General features: G+C 38.9%; 1 protein-coding gene across 2 annotated transcripts in view; it reads left to right on the top strand.

Annotated features, from left to right (window-relative positions):
• The window catches only part of PCDH15 (protocadherin related 15), a 387,556-nt gene extending 374,874 nt beyond the window's left edge, over positions 1–12,682 (top strand). Inside the window, exons 31-36 of one of the 2 annotated variants that reach the window (XM_009275076.2) lie at positions 2,744–2,765; positions 4,339–4,377; positions 5,624–5,697; positions 6,537–6,669; positions 7,456–8,923; positions 12,020–12,682. In XM_009275076.2, coding sequence (XP_009273351.1) covers positions 2,744–2,765; positions 4,339–4,377; positions 5,624–5,697; positions 6,537–6,669; positions 7,456–8,923; positions 12,020–12,576 — 2,293 coding nt within the window. In that variant the 3' untranslated portion in view covers positions 12,577–12,682. The remainder of the gene's footprint in view (positions 1–2,743; positions 2,766–4,338; positions 4,378–5,623; positions 5,698–6,536; positions 6,670–7,455; positions 8,924–12,019) is intronic. The other variant, XM_009275078.2, reaches the window with a different exon arrangement.
• Positions 12,683–16,626: the final 3,944 nt, after the last annotated feature.

The following is a 16,626-nucleotide window of genomic DNA, read 5'->3' as shown; positions in this document are numbered from 1 at the left end:
GCTTGTAGACCCATAACAGATGCTTTTGTGAAGTTCATTACATCACTAGTGAAATATTAGACAAATATGACCTAATTTTGCAGTGTGTAGTGTCACGCAGCAAAGCTGCAGGTGTTTAGTAATTCACAGCATAAACTCGAAAGGTTTTATTCGGCTACAGTTATTTGTGGCATTCCTTAAGCAGAAAGAATGAACATCACACAGGAGCTCCTTTTTAACTATTCAGTTTCGTCACTCTCAGAAGAGTCTGTGGGGGTCATGGTAATCAGCTCTTCACTAATGAGGAATACCTGCTTTCTCATGCTGGAAACCTTTATTAAGTTGGAAAGTTTACAAAACCTAGTTTCATTTTGTCTGGAATTAATGCAACCTTTGTTCTCCTGCTGGTTTTTTGAATAGCCTTTGTTAAAAAAATCATTCTATTAGACTGGGAAAGAAACTGTACCAGTAGCGTGTATTTTTAACCTAACCCAGGGAAGTTCTGTCTCATTGGGGTGTCTGGATGCTACTGCAGTTCTGCAGCACTACAAAGTATTACAACCAATATATTAGTTGGTAAGAAGTTGAGCATATATAAGTTTATTGACCCCTCTTCAGGTTGTCTGATTTGGTTAATTAGAGTGAGATGTGACCCTGGATATATCTCTGACCTTTTCATCATCAGCTTGGCTGGGTTGAGTTCTGAGCAGGAGCAGAGATTGCATCAGTGGAGAGCGCTTCTTTGCAAACCCGTTTGCAAAGCTGAAATTGAGCAGTAGCATATCATTACTTGTCTCCCTTCCAGATTCTTTCGCCTCAGTTCCATCTATGAACTGCAGGAAACCTCCGTTTTAAGAGTCAGGGCAAACTGATAAGCAGTTGCCTCCTCTGAGTAGTATCTGTAGTATTTGGGGTTTATGATGCTTTTGCTTTTAATATGAAAACAGATATAAAGTATGAAATAGCAAATGCCTGCTGGGATGCCAGTGATTGGGAAAAATTGTTGCTTTAGGCAAATCACAGTTCCTTTAACCTATGTTAGCAACACAGACCTGCGAAAGGTCGGCACATTTTGTACATGTAAATTCATTCTTGTTTTATCTTTCATGTTAAGTACCAGCAGTGTATACTAGCTGTCATATTATCCTACATCATCATAGGCAGTATGGCCTTGCTTCCCATTTTGCACTGAAGATTTCTCTCTGACTGACTGCAGTGAAGTCTGGCTGATAATGTTTATCCAGAAGCAATTCCTCCTTCGGTGGAGAGCTTTAATTTCTTCCTGGAAACAAATGATGTTGTTTTGACCTTTGCCTTTTTGTCAGAATAGATCCTTGTGCTGTATTGAGTGAATGGGGTTTTTTTGTCTTTTGGGTTTTTTTTTTTTCCTTCTAATCATGGCCACACAAAACTATAAGAGAAGTATAAGCATCTCTCAAAACACAGCATGGTGCTATTTTTAAGAAAGTTGAATTCCAAATTTAATGAGAATTACTTGTATTATGCTTTTAATCTGCAATATAGCGACTACTCGAGAGCAACTAAGAGTAATAGGCTTACTTATCCTCTGTGCAACACAAGACCTTCTTTATCTGAAGATTGTTGTAGGCGATATGGAAACTAAATACAGTGTTCCTCAAGTGGGATTTGAAAAGTCACCGATCATCTTTTGATGATAAATCTTCATTTCAGTTGTTCATTAGTTTTATATTATATGGGCAACAGCATTAATTTAATGCTGATAATCAGTTCCATGTGCTGAATATTAATAGAAAACTTTATAGATGGTGATATTAAAGAATTAAAAGGACTTCTACTCTGTTCTTTATTATTTACTGAAGTGTAATTAAAGAATTTCTCTAGACTGCTGTCTGTGTAGTGGGTTAAGCTCAACATACTTTTGTGCATTTATCCTTTCCTTCTTAAAAAAAAAACCAAACAAAACCCAGGCTTATCCTTAATAATAATGCTAAGACCTAAATTGCATTGCTGTTCCCTAGTTTTGTCTAAACCATTTTAATATTCTGGCACAAAATGTGAAAATAGAAAACTTGATAGACATAAGTGCATTTGTCATGCATGTGAATGGCTCCAAGAAAATGAATTAAAACAACAACAACAAAAAATCCAATAAGATCAAAAGCACAAAGCCTGTGTCAAAATATCATGGATAGCAAAAATAATTTAACTCTCCCCTGCAGAGGAAATGTGTAATTTTAATAATAATGTTATTACAAGAAATTAGTAATAGAAGCTCCAGGCCAATTTCTAGCAAGTCCCGAGTGGATACAGAAAGTCCAGGAGTAGAAGAGAAACTGTTTCACTGCTTAAGCAGATGCGTGAAATAAGAGTGTCTTTGTAGATGGTCTCTGAGGCCACAGAGAAGGTGACTGGGCTGGACCTCTCTTACGGGAACGCAAGGAAAACCAAACACAGCAGTCAGCCCCTTTCCCTTTGCTGTGTTCCACTGGGTGCACTGGCTCTCTGGCTTTTGGGGATTGGGGATTTCTTCTCATTCATTTGCAATCTAAAGCAAGAAAAGATCCCAAAGATTCCCTAGCCTTTCTCATGCAATAATTCGTATGTCCAGAGCAAATATAAAGAAAAACATATTTTGTATTGTAGGTATGTATTTCTTTTCTTGCTAGTAATATTTCTAATTACATTATCTTTTCACCTCTCTCCAGAAAGAATGGCTATATGCATCTTTATATAGTCTCACAGAAGAATACTAATATTTTTTTTTTCTTTTTCTGACTTCTAGGCGAGGATATGCACAGCAAGAGGTAAGGCTGTTCCCCAGTTACGTTTAAAATACTAATCTCATCAACATAGTTTTCCCATACAGTCTATGTTGTGAAACTCATTGCTACTGGGTGTTTTAGAGGCCAGAAATATAAAGTGGTTCAAAAAGTTCACGAGGCAGAGTCACTGGGTGCTAGTAACCATCGTGGGACAAACTAACCTCCACACTAGGATGTTGCTGCTCGACAACTGCCAAAAAGATTTTCCCAGGGAATTCCCTCCACGCTTGCTGTGTTTTATTATGGCACAGCTAATCATCTGCCATGGCCCACTGTCATGGGCCTGGTACTGGACTACACAGACCTTCTCTGCAACTCAGTGTACTCTGTCGTTCTTGCAGCATTTTTTTCTCCAGCAATGAGTAACATGGAGAGTTTCCTTCAGAAATCTGAATGAACTAATTTAATAATTAGAAAGTTCTCCAAAATACATTTCTATCATAAAGGCTGATATTTACTGCTGAGAGCTGGATCAGTTTTATTAATTTTAAGGTGTGCGTCTGGAGCCTACTGCTCCTGATTCAGTAGTGTTTTATAAATTGCAAGCTTTCCGTTGTTCTGCTGCGATTTTTCCTCCCTTTGCAGAGCTGATCTGTGTCTCTTAATTTAGATACAGAACTTCCCCATCTCTCAGGATTTGGTTTTGGCCAAGAAACTTGGCTGAAATAGTGCCACCAAGTTTTGGGAGGAGTGTGGGGACAACGGTACTAATTTTCCTGAGTAAATCTGATCCTAATGTACAAAATGGCAAGTGATGTGTATCGGTCTGTCATTTGCAGAAAACTGGAGCTGCAGAGTAATTAACAACATGACTACTAAAAATGACCCATGTTTAGCTGTGACACACCTGCGAGGAGCCATATTGTCCTGTCAGTCCTCTCCATGCAGCCTCCTGGGGTCTTTTCCCTCACGTCAGCATGCTTTTTTCACTGCATGCTACATACAGAAAGAAATCACACAGAAGCTGTAGAGAAAACGAGTGAGATAATCCTTCACTGACTTACTGGTATTGTGAATTAGAGTGTATTTGTGGTTGCGAGGTACTCAGTTAAAAGCCACAGAAGTATGTAAATATAGACAGAGAATTAAAGCAATGGTATTGCAGTAGAAGCTTGTGTAAGAAATCAAATCACTTCAGGTTTTTAATAGCTGAATCACAGACTTTACTGCCAATTCCCATAGATTTGCTTTCTACCTGTTGTGGATAATTTTTTGTCTGCCGTTGTCTCCCTGCTGTCTCCAACATACACCACACGATAGTTCTCTTGGGTTCTGACAGAAGTTCTTGAGTTAAATAATTTAGAGAATCACCACATAAACTGGGAATTTGATTTTATATTAGGCAAAAGAAATAGTGGACTGTAAAGTGATTTTACTACCTTAGGTGCTTAGCAGTGTTCTACTTCTCAGTATGGAAGTATCCAGGTGACTGCTGTACAAAAGGCTCTGAAGGACCTGTGTTTTTAGGATTTCTTTCCAATCTTAACTCAAACACAAATGACCTGCACTTTAATTGTTGCTGCTTAATTAACCCCTTCCTAATTTTCTTTTGTAGCAACAGCAGTTGCTGAGACCTTCTCTTCTCAGACCAGAGGTACCACTATTTTTCATTTCTTAATTATTCTATAACTTTTTTAATGGCTTTTACATAATTTCCTAATAAAAGCTTGTCTGTCTTAGGTAATATTTTTCCCCTGACTCTTTTAGATGAAAAGGAAAGTCCTGACATTGTTACCCATTTATGTTGTTTTAATTAAATACCTTAAATTTACTGCATCTTGATATTTTCCCCTTGAGCATCTTTTAGTTGCTCCCATGGACTTTGTCACACAGACTGAAAGCTTTCCTAGCTTCGCGTCCAGATTCACAGACAGAATAATTTCCTCGCTGTCCAACTGCAATCTATTTTTTTCAGATGTCAGTCAACTGATAATTGGTTATTGTACCTAGAGATGAACTAAGCAGTTGGCCTGTCAAGGTAATGAAAGCATTAGCACACTGCTGTGAAGTGCAAAGGCCGCTCTGCATTATAAACCCAATACTTTCTATTTCAAATCTTTTAGACCCAATATCATTTCGAGAATAAGCAATAGAGCAAATGTAGCTTTTGTGAGACGTTGCTGTCAATGGTATTTCTGTGGTACAGAATGGTGATCGTTTCTGCAGTCATTCTAAGTAATTACAACGAGATGCTCTGACACAACTTTAAATTCATTGGTCAAAAGAAAAACCTCTAGGAAGCTGTGAGATAGAGACGGCATGCAGTCCCTTGCCAAAACCCAAGCCCTGGTGCTCTGTGTCAATACTGCAGTTCAGAGGTATTCCACAGAGCAGCCTCATACCAAGCAGTGTGTGACAGGAGCTTAAGGACACACTGGTGCTTTTGTAGGATACAGACAAGTACTTAGCTTAGTCCAAGGCTGCTCGTGATTGTTGATGGTTGAGAAAACATTAAAAAAAGAGACCTGACAAACAGTGTAAGTAAAATAGCCCTAATCTTTCAACGCAGCTTTTTCCTTTGAGAGAGGCACAAGAAGTGACAGTGTATTTGCTGTGAGTTCAGTTTACTGAATGAGGTTTTAGTACAGGATCCCACACTAGAACAGCATCTGCATTTAGCTGACTTAGAACAGTCACTCCCAGGGAATACACCAGGGAAGGGGTCATTTAAAGCTCCTGTTGGCTTCTCATTATGGTTCTTGACAGTTGTCAATGTTCGTCAAATTATTATCATTTTTTATTTTGCTTGTTTGTGCTTTGGGATACCATTCTTTGTGCCTTTTTCATCAGTCATACTGTGTGTAACTGTTTGCATTCATTCAGTGTTTCTCTTTTGACAGGAGTTAAGTATGGAGTCTGGAATTGATCCAGGGCAGGAATACTATGGGCAAGATTACTACAGTTATGAGCACGGGTATATTTTCCTTTTTCCTATGTATTTCTGAAAATGCTGCTTTTCCAGGTTGGTGATGTTTATTATTACAGCATCTAATCTGGAGACTTTCCTTCACCTCAGGATTACTTTAATCTTTCTGTCCACGAAGGCATGCACTGACAACAAAACTCTTAAAGTCAAGGGGGCGTTGTATAACTCCCTGCTTCTTTAGGAATCTAATTATTATGCTTGCAGAGTGTATACCCCATCTATCATACTGGTTTTATATTCACTTTTTTATTTGCATATTTCTGCTGTCTTGGAAATTAATTTCCATTATCTCCTCCCCTTTTGTGGCTCCCCAGCCTGAGTTCAGTGACTGATACTTTCTGCTCACAGTTCCCAGCCAGCGTCTGGCCTTTTACGTTCACCTAGAAAACATCATCCTGCCTTATTCTGATAATGCCCATCTGACTGCAAGCACGTCAGGGATTATTGCTGTTCTTACAAGCTCGCAGGGATTCTCCAGAACTGATCCCAGGGAACCTGCTCTTTCATTCCCTAATTATAAAAAAGATCCCCCAAAAAATCAGGTACCTGGAAAGAAGGTCATTGCAGTTGGGGGATTCTTGACTGATCCCAGAGACCTGGCAATGCGGGTCGCCTTCCAGTTGTAACGGGCTTGCAGCAAATTGCAATAGGAAGAGGTTTTGGATTGTGTTACCGCTAAGGAAAAAAAAAATCATCTCAAAGGTAGAGAGAAAAGAGAGCAAAGAAATTCTTGTCCTTTCGGGATGTGTGTGTATTTGTTGCTGTGTGTGGAGACGCACGTGAACATGTTGGTGCATGTTACGAAGAGACGATGGTGTTTTTGCCAGGTATGAACTGCCTCAGTATGGGAGCCGCCGCCGATTGCTGTCTCCTTTGGGGATGTACGATGAGTATGGGGAAGTTGTGGTGGAGAATGATGGTAGCTACTACTATAGTCCGCATGGATCAACAGCAGAAGAGGTAAGTGTCTCTGGTGTGTTGATTCCATCTCTGCAACAACGTGAAGGACCATTAAGCCTTGTCAAATATGTATTTTGCAATTAATTAGAATATCGTGTTCTGTATAGACCAAATAAGTGGCTCTTCCAATACTAATCATTTTTTGCCTTTCTGATGACCAGTAAAGTTTTGTGTCAGCACCTTTTTCCCTTTTTCTAGAAATAAAAAGGAATTGCAGAGTTTCTTTTAATATCCACATCTATTTTTCCCTCAATGTAGATTTCTTGTTCAATGAAAAATCCACATAGCCTTAGGTAATTCCATTTTATATTGTTAACCAAATGGGGTATTACTAATATTCAGCCTATAACCGGTGATTTTCCACTGAGAAAAGCAGTCACCTAAACTAATTTATCATAAAGTTCACAACTGAATGTAAAGAAATTTTAAAATGTCAGTGGCAGCCAGAAGAAAGTTGACGTAAATGTTCCTTGGGTTTTTTTAATCTAATTTTCAGAAATACTGGACTCTTAATCCATCACATGGGTTTTAATTAAATGAGAAGAGATAACATTTCTGAGCCAATATTTTTCCCTGTTGCAGAGTAAGGTAGTTGTGCACTTGCAGCCTGTTCTAGAAGTAAAACTTTCCCCATAACTTTGGTAAAAAGCTATTCTAAAACAGGTAAGTTAGTTCTGATGCTGGGAAAAAATGTTGCATTTGTTCCTACTGACTTATTTTAGGGTACGAGTTTTCATAATAACTATCTTTCAAATAATAATCAAGTTCCATTTTCATAATTTGCAGGGTATGAGTCAAGGCAGAGGTCCTTCAAGCAGAGGTATAAGCCAGAGAGCAGGGGCTCAAATAGAAGGTAGACCTTTAGGTGGTGGGATGGATCTAAGACATGGTTCTGGAAGAGCATATAGGACCAGCCAGGGAAAAAGGAAACTAAAAGCAGTGATGCATTTAAGTCGCGTTGCAGCCAGTGCTCACAAACTGGAAGGAAGAACGGAGTCTGCTCGTTCTCCATGGAAGAAAGCAAAGATATTCCCAATGATTCTGCAGAAAGTGAAAGGCGGTAGGAAAGATTCCAGTTATGCCAAGTTGATGTCAGCTCGCCAAGTGGACGGTGAGAAAAGCATGATTATCAGAGGAAGTTACTTCCAGAAATCGACAGATGACAGACCTTCGATGAAAAAACTAAATCATGTGTTAAAACGCATTAGTGTCTCCAGAAAATTTCAAGAGCCTATTAGCAAAGATTCAGTGCATGCAAGAGGAAAAGGAGAGGAAGAATATGAAAGAGAAGAAGCAAAATCAGGAGTTTCAATAAATATCACAGCAGAGAGTGAACACGAGGATAGCGATTATGAGAAGAAGAAAAAGAAGAGAAGAAAATACATCTCGGGTGATTCATCCGTGAAGAGTAGTAGCTCTGGTTCAGAGTCAGAAGATAAAGACTACTTGAAAGTAACTCTGGACCAAGATGAAGCCACTGAAAGTACTGTGGACTCGGATGAAGAAGCTGGGCATGATTTTGGGGATTCTGACGATGACTCTGGATCCAGCTCGAGCAGTGAATCGGAGGAGGACTCGTCTGAAGAGGACAATGATGAGGAAGACTCTGACAGTGATGAAGATGGTAGCCTGTCAAAGAGCTCATCTGCGCGAAGTTCGTACAGCAAATCAGGGACTAGCAAGTCCAGCAGTAGAAGAAGCACTGAAAGGTCCAGTATAAAAAGTAGGGGAGGGAGCTGTCATGGCAGAGCGAGGCAATCCAGCCAGAAATCAAATATTAGCTCTAATGCATCAGGTAGTGACAGAGACATGAGCTACAGGAAAACTTCAGGCTCCAGCTATAAGAGCAAAACCTCTTCTGCCAGCCTTGAAATAGAAGACACGATAGAAGAAGTGTCAGAAGACGATGAACAAGCAGATGTGGAGCAAGACACCGCAAGCCCCGATAAGACGGCAGATAACACAAATAAGGCAGTTTCTGAAACATCTGCCAATGCAAAAACTGCTTCTGCTGAAGAAGACAAGAGAGGAAAATCGGCTATTGATGGTGAGGATAGCGTGGATGAAAGCACAGAAGAGGTTGATATAGATGCTAGTGACAGGGAGGAAACTATCAGTAAGAATGAATCTTCTTGCCTAGAAAGTGAAATCAGTGTTACTTCCAAAGGTACTGAAGGGACAAAAAGCACAACTAGTGCCACTTCTGGTAAAACTGCTACTTCCCCTGATACTGAGAATCAAAGTTCAGACACCAATATGAAAAGAAAGAAAGTAAGAAAAAAGATGTCCCAGGAAAACAGTCAGTCTCAATCACATGAGACCCTGGATACTGCCGTTATGGAGTCAGAGACTACTGGTGATTCTACATCCTTTTAAAAAGGAGCAACAGTAGGTGGATGTTTTGCAGTAAGGAGTGATCTTGTTTGCTGTGCCTTCTGTGTGGTCTTCCCTAAGCAATACACACGTGACTAGAGACAGCCAAAAAGAAAATGTCAAAGCTTATTGCTTCAGCATTTGAACCCTATATGCTGTCTTAAGGACAGAACTATAGAAAACCAAACTAAGATAATTCCTCTGAGAAACTACTCAGGTATACTTAGTGGTGAATATAGAAAGATTAATTTTCATTGAGCAATGGCAGGAAGGAATACTTCTTTTTCTCTGCTAATTTCAATAATGTAGTTAAAGAGGCATTGTGTTGATTCTTAGATTTAATCCTTTTTGGATTATGCGCAATGTTAAGCAAAGTAACATTGCATTTTGCATTAGCTGTGGTGGATAGCTTGACGAACCTGATGGCACAAACCTATTAAGGGCCCTATGTTCATGCAGGTTATGTCTGTCACAAAATGGAACACTGCAGGAAGGAAAAGGGGCAAAACATGGAATTCGGTGAAGAACAGGGATGATGATGAGGATGAAAAGACTTTAGAAGTCATACGTGGTTTCACCTTATGTTCCCCTACCGTACAGCATTTGCTAATCTTCAGATGAGTTCTCTGCTGTAAACATCAGCCCTGTTTGCAGGGAGGACAACTGAAATTGCAGCAAAGCAACACTCCCAAAACTGCAGAGTATTACTAGCAGAGCTGGGATTAAACTGTTTCTGCACCATGGGATTCAGGTTTCAGGTACCAGTGATGTACAAGACAGGAATGCAGAGGTAGGTGTACAAAGTGAGCTTGGTCAGAAAAAGAAATGGAACACATTTTCCAACCTCTGTCCTTCCTACCTAACAGTACAGTGATGATGTTGGGTTTTTTTAATCATCTGTTTAAAAGTCTGAGATGTGAAACAGCAAAGTGTTGCTGAAGGTAGCAATCACCTATGTTCTGTATTTTGGTATCTGCCTTTTAAAATTCAATTACCTGGAATATCTGATGTCATTCAATAGAGAAATCTTGTAGCACTTTCGTTAGCACAGTTCCGCTCAGAATGAGTGTGATTACGTAGGAAGGGCTTTTGTTATTGAGAGTGCAAGTGGCCTTCGTGTTGTCAAATAAGAAACAACCTCTGCATGATGTACCTCCTCATGGAGCTCTTATCCGTGCTGTCAGCACACAGGGTATGCAAGCTTTGTATACACACAAGCTATCTGTGCTTTATTTACCTTGTATCAAAAGCCACAGAGCTGTTTCTTAACCACTAGATTTATCCAGATAAGCCGTAAGAAGCCTGAATAAAATTAAAGCTTTGAGCCAGTATTGGATTAGTCTTGCGAGTGAGTACTTTAAAGCTAGTACAAATTCTGGCATATACACCAAAGCTTTGCCAGGAATTCTCTGTTAGATGGGGGAGAGAAAAACGTTTGAATTTTTAAGATACTTGAGCCTGCTGTGGAGTTAGCCTGGCAGGACAGTTGGTGTTGAGCTGCAAAGCCTGACGCTAACTTTTCAACTACTGTCTTTAATTCCAGTTGAAATGTGAACTAGATTTATGATCCCTTACCTACTTTTTTGTATTCCCATATAGCACAAAGTTGTAGCTGCACCCAGTGTTTTAATGTAAATCCCATTTAAACTAGTCAGTCTTTTCATCCACCTGAATATATCTCTGTGAAGAAGATTGTATGTCTTCATCAGGAACAAAAGAATAGGCCTCTAATTTGTACAAAGTGTAACTTCTCAAAAGCTTAAGAGTAATCACCACCCATTTGTACCTTGCATGATTTTCTTTCTCTAAAATCTGGCTTTTCTTGTGTGCATGTGTATGTATTGCAGTGGGAGTTAACTGTGGTGGTATCTGCTGCCTTAGTGAAATAACAGTGTTTTCATTATTAACTCAAGAATGATAGTAGCTTGTTTCAGTGTACTGCAAGGAGGCATTTATTTTAAAAAGATCAATTATAAATTAAAATAAGTAATGGGTTTTGTGTAATCACTATTAGTACAAAGTCACAGCAACATGGAAATTGTTTGCACTAACTCTTTAAAAAAATATATAAATTATATAAAATCTAAAGTCTCATTTTTCCACCATCTCCTATTTAATAGCAAAGCATCTCCATTGATCCCACTAGACTGGAACTGGCACAAAGCCTTATATCAAGCTTTTCTTTTTTTAACCAGCCAATTTTGCCAACGTCATGCCTGAGAATTTCCCTTGTGTAGGTTCTGAGATCTTTCTCTGCTTGATGTGTTGTGCATGTAAAACAGACCTGCTCAATGCCATTTCTGCACTGAATTTACAATGTAATAATACTCTGGAAGAAAACTTCTAAGGCCTTCCTAGCATTTACCCATTAGTACAGTAGTTTCTTAGAAATATCACTTACACAATGGCTTCATCATCAGTGCCTTCCAGTTTCCGTTGGAAAGGGTAATTTATCTAGTTGGTTTTCATCTCTCTTTGTAAGACAGACTGAGACATTACTTTGTCAAAATATGACTGGCTTACCAATATTGTGATTTACAGAAGTTTTCTTTCAGAAAGTAATGTCTCCATCCTCAGAATTCTCCAAAGAAGGTGCACTTTGACTTGACGGGAGCAGAGTTGAATGCATCTTTAAAAAAAAAAAACCCACACCACAAATTTGTCACTACTTTCCAAACCTGAAGAAAAACATCACGGTTTTTATACACTCTGACTCGCATTATGCAGTTCACAAACTGAAATGAGTTTGTCTGTCTTATAACTTTTTAGTACAAAGAATTGTTTGTGTGTTCACACAAAGTGGCACACAGTGGTAATCAAAACAATTAAGAATTATCTGTGTACAATCTGAAAGGAGGGATACAAAAGACCAAGTTAATAAAAATTCATATGAGTGTCTAGATAACAGATAGAAAAAGGGCAGGAAACTGCAAGTAATAGTGCTGAGATTTAATGACATTTCTATTTATTGTCAAACAGTGGGCCAGAAAGAAAAGGATCAAGTTGATAGTCGACCCAGAGTATGAGACCAGCTCCACTGGAGAAGACGGCGCTCCCGACTCCAGCCAGAGGAATCGTCTTAATAACCCAAATATTCAAAACAACATCAACGGTAACATCTACATTGCACAGAATGGCTCTGTTGTCAGAACCCGTCGCGTTTGCCTTGGTAATAATTTAAAAGTCACATCTCCAGTGAGGCTGGGGAAACAATTCAAGAAACTGGACAAGCTTGCAGTGACACATGAGGAGAATGTCCCACTGAACACGTTGTCAAAGGGACCATCTTCTAGTGATAAAATGAACACAAGACCTTGCAGTGTCTCATTTGCTTCCTCTACTATAGGGGCCGAAAATATAGTAACAAAGCCAGGGGGCTCCAAAATGAAAAGCACAGAAGAGCAAGAATCAGTTGTTGATAATGAGGATGTCAAAGAGCCCTTGGAGTCGCACAGTGAACACACACAGTCAGATGAAGAGGAGCTCTGGATGGGCCCTTGGAACAACCTTCACATACCAATGACAAAACTGTGATTTTATTTTTTTTTTTTAATTTTAATTTTTACTTCAGTTTATAATAAACTGCGCTTTTTATTGTCACTGAGGAAAATGTATGAAATTTGTATTGTGCACATATGTTGTATACTACAAACGACATGCTTTAAAGTTTAAAAACAAAATTTGCACTCACATTTGTACCAATTAATTGTCCTCCCCAACAACTATTTTGACAGGCTCCTATTTCACTAAACAATACTTCATTTAAATTAATTAGGTTTTTTGGACCTTGATTTATTGTTTAATAAACAGTAAACTACTAACAAATGCACAGCAGCATTTGGTTAACTTTTCAGACAGTTCTATACATGCCTAGCTTGTTTTTCTGTACGGTACTTGTGGCTATACTGTTTAGATTTGGAAATTTTCTATTTATGTTCAAGATTTATATCCAGAGCACTTGATTCTGAACTCAGAGTAATAAATTAAAAATAAATCCATAAAAGTCAATGGAGCAAATCCTCGGCTGGCTTAAATTTGAGTAACAGTACAACGTTGATAGTGATATACCAGTTTATGAAAACAGAGGATCTCGCTTAACACCCAGCTAGCAAACTTACGTAAGAGTGGAATCACAGTTTGTAAGAGTATAGCACCGTTACATAGAAAAGTGGAATAGAAGATTAAATAAGATAAAAATTGCAAAGAGGAAGGAAATGTATAGCAATTAATCTTATTCAGAGTTACCTGGCCATGGCTTGTTCATTTTCTTTTGTAAATTAGCTCATTCCAGTTTTCTTCTCTAGTCAATTTTTCATCTTTTCATCTCTTCCCACATCAGTTCTGTTTTCTTCTTTATACGGTCTTTAGCTGCAGTTTTTATGCTCCATCAATAATTGTCATCCTATGGCTATATTCCTCCGAAATAAACCAGGATGATACATGAGTCTGTGTGATAGAAATAGGCATTAAAGAGTAATTAATAGGAAGGGCATGAATACATTTTCAAGCCCAGCTAGCTGTTGGGTTAAACGGTACAATCACCATTCCACTCCAATAGTGTTGAACATAAACCCGCTGAAAAGACAAATGGATCATGGTGAAGAGGATAAAAAGTGACTATTTTATGAGGCTAATATGTATGAACAGATCTGTGAAGGGCGAAGGGTGTCAGAACACACAGACAGAATTGTTTCAAAAACTTTAGGTAAGCATTACTTGTAAAATACACTACATAAATTTTGGCATCTGCTTATAATTTCTGTTTGTACCTCAAAGTAGTGAGTGTGTTGTGTTACAACTTGAATAGGGAGCTGAGAAATGCCACTGTTCATAATCACCGAGACCTAAAAGACACTAGCAATACACAGCAAAGTATTTTTCTCCAATGTGATATAGGAAAGAAAAAAAGAAAGGTACATATTCACATAAGAAAAGTGTCCTGTTGTATTATGCAAAATTTTTTTTCAGGATAAGATCAAACTAGTTGTGAGAACAATATGGATACCTCTTGAAAGATAGGAAGAGTCAACAGATAAATGCGTGCAATTAGTAAGGAAATGGCTGGCATCATCATTCTTTCCCTGTTGCTATCACTGAAGTTTCACCACAAGATCTGGATGACGATGGCTGTTGGTTCTGCCCTGGCAGTAAATTGACTTCTACTGTCATTGAGTTTGTTTTCCCCTCGCACAGGTTCTCCTCTATGAGATTCCTCTTAATGTTTGTCTTCAGAAGCTGTTCACGTGTTATGCTGATGTAAATGTGACAGTTCTGTCAAATACCTCCTTTTCAAGCTGAGGTTTCCGACCAAATATTTTGAGAGATGGTGCTTGTTTTTAGGCATGAGAAACGCAATGTAGCCTACCACACAAGGACAAAAAAGAAAAAAAAGACTGGGTATTTCTTTCTCCTAACTCTCTTATCTTGGTGTATTTGCACTTAGTACCTAACAAAAAAATAGCTGTTTGGAGTTTAGCTAGGGGTAAGAATGATGGAAGAAAAAAAAACTTTTCTTTGAAATAACTAGTAAAATATTATATTTTAATCCTGTTTAAGATACTGTTATTATTTCACTACATCATTTTTATTGCACGATCTGTCAGTTTGGTTCTTACTAAATACTTCGTGATACGGTCATAGGCTTTTTGGAAAAATATTTTCTCCCAGCTACTCTCAGTTTTCTGAGGGGAAAAAAAGTTGTTTCTTTTTCTAGAGACTCACAGCTGTAGCAGTTTTAGGTCTAGCTCTGTGAAGGATTGTCAGGCCTAACACTGATGGTCAGCAGTGCTGTGCATGCTTATCAAAGGCAAAACCTGTCAATACCGTCTCCTTTGTGCTGTCCAAGTGCTCAGAACTTTTCCCACAATGCAATAAGCATAAGAAATCCAATGAGAAATTTCACTAAGAAATTTCACTTTTTAAGCAATGGGTGGGGTTTATCTAAAATCTGACTCGAATTTAGCTAAATTCTGGTGGCATAGAGAGGGCTCCGTGAAATCTTTCACAGGTGCTAAAGATTTGGGGGGGTATTTTTTCTTTTTTTCTGTGGATGTAATACTGTAAATCAATACAGAATTCAAATCTGTATTTTCTGGGGATGACATACTGTAAATTAATACAGATTTTAGACTGTCAGCAGGCAGTGGATGCCAGAACCAACAGCAAAACCAGTACAGACTGAAACAGTAAAAAAAGCTCACTTCTATTTTTCCTTTGGGAAGTTAAGTATTAGCATGGCTTTGGTGGATACAGTAAGTAGAACAAAGTATCTGGATCTTGGGATATAATTTACAGCTATTTAACCACTGAAATTTGTAAAGCTGATGGAAGGCATGAGCATTTTCCCCTGGGTGGCAGAACTACTCACTAGCTGACCGATCAAGGTGATAATCATTGCTCCTGACACTGATTTAATTTGTACACTCCTCCAAGCAGGCACTGATAGTTTTGTGGTTTAGTATGGCATCTGCTCCATTTTCAGTATAAGCAAGGTTCAAATGACCAATGTTGTGGCTGTGGAAGGACAGTGTAATGCCCACTGTGAGGCAGAACAAGGAATGTTGGGAGAAAAACAAACTTTTTTTTTTTCCCCCTTTGTTTAAGTATATACTACTATGAACAGGATTGCAAAGAAAGCCCTGCAGATCTACTGGGGACCTGTTAGGAAGCTTAAAATATTTATGTGTTAATGGTAGGTAGTCCTTGCACCCAGGATTTGCCTGAGTTGGTGTGGGGGAAAGGACGGTGCAGTTGTGGGGGTGCTGTGTGTGTCCGTCTTGGTGCCTTCTGCCAGCAGAGTGATGTCACAGTGTGATCACTCAGCAACTCCCGGGTTGAATCCTTCCACAACCTGGTTATGTAGCTGGAAAACTTGCACAGTCAGCAAAATGGAAAGGAGATTGAAAAAAAAAATCTGAATTTTTAGTAGTGGGAGAACAGCACCAATCTCTTACACAAATTTCAGCTTACATGGTGGAAAAACACATAGTGGGAACCAGCTATTTTGGGCCAGTAACAACCACGAAAGTGCTTTCTGGAAAGTGTCACACACTCCTAAGGGAATACAGCTTGATATTTAAAAAAGTCTCTAATGGATCAAAGCCACAGTGGTTCTGGTTTCTCGTGGTGGTTGTCCCCAGGTTGCTTCTGTGTGATGATCTCGGTGATTGGGAAGTGGCTTCTCCTTTTTACATCCGTTTGCCTCTAGCAAATGTCAGCTGTAACTCAAAGTTTTACAAATAAGTATATTTTGCAGCTGGTGGATGGTGATAAATGCTTCTTACCTTGTAATATTTATAATTGTGCTGCAAATGGGGTGTCGTGGTTTAACCTCAGTCGGCAACTGAGCACCACACAGACGCTCGCTCACTTCCCCCCACTCCCCGGTGGGATGGGGGAGAGAATTGGAAGAGTAGAAGTGAGAAAAACTTGTGGGTTGAGATAAAAACAGTTTAATAATTGAAATGAAATAATAATAACAATAATAATGTAATAATAATAATATACAAAGCAGGTGATGCACAGTGCAGTTGCTCACCACCCACCGACCGATGCCCAGCCAGTCCCTGAGCAGCGGCCCCCCCC

This window comes from Aptenodytes forsteri, unplaced genomic scaffold, assembly GCF_000699145.1.
Source record: "Aptenodytes forsteri isolate BGI_AS27 unplaced genomic scaffold, ASM69914v1 Scaffold320, whole genome shotgun sequence".
NCBI classification, from domain to species: Eukaryota; Metazoa; Chordata; class Aves; order Sphenisciformes; family Spheniscidae; genus Aptenodytes; species Aptenodytes forsteri.
Note: the sequence above shows the minus strand (reverse complement) of the source record. Positions and strands in the feature narration are given on the sequence as shown.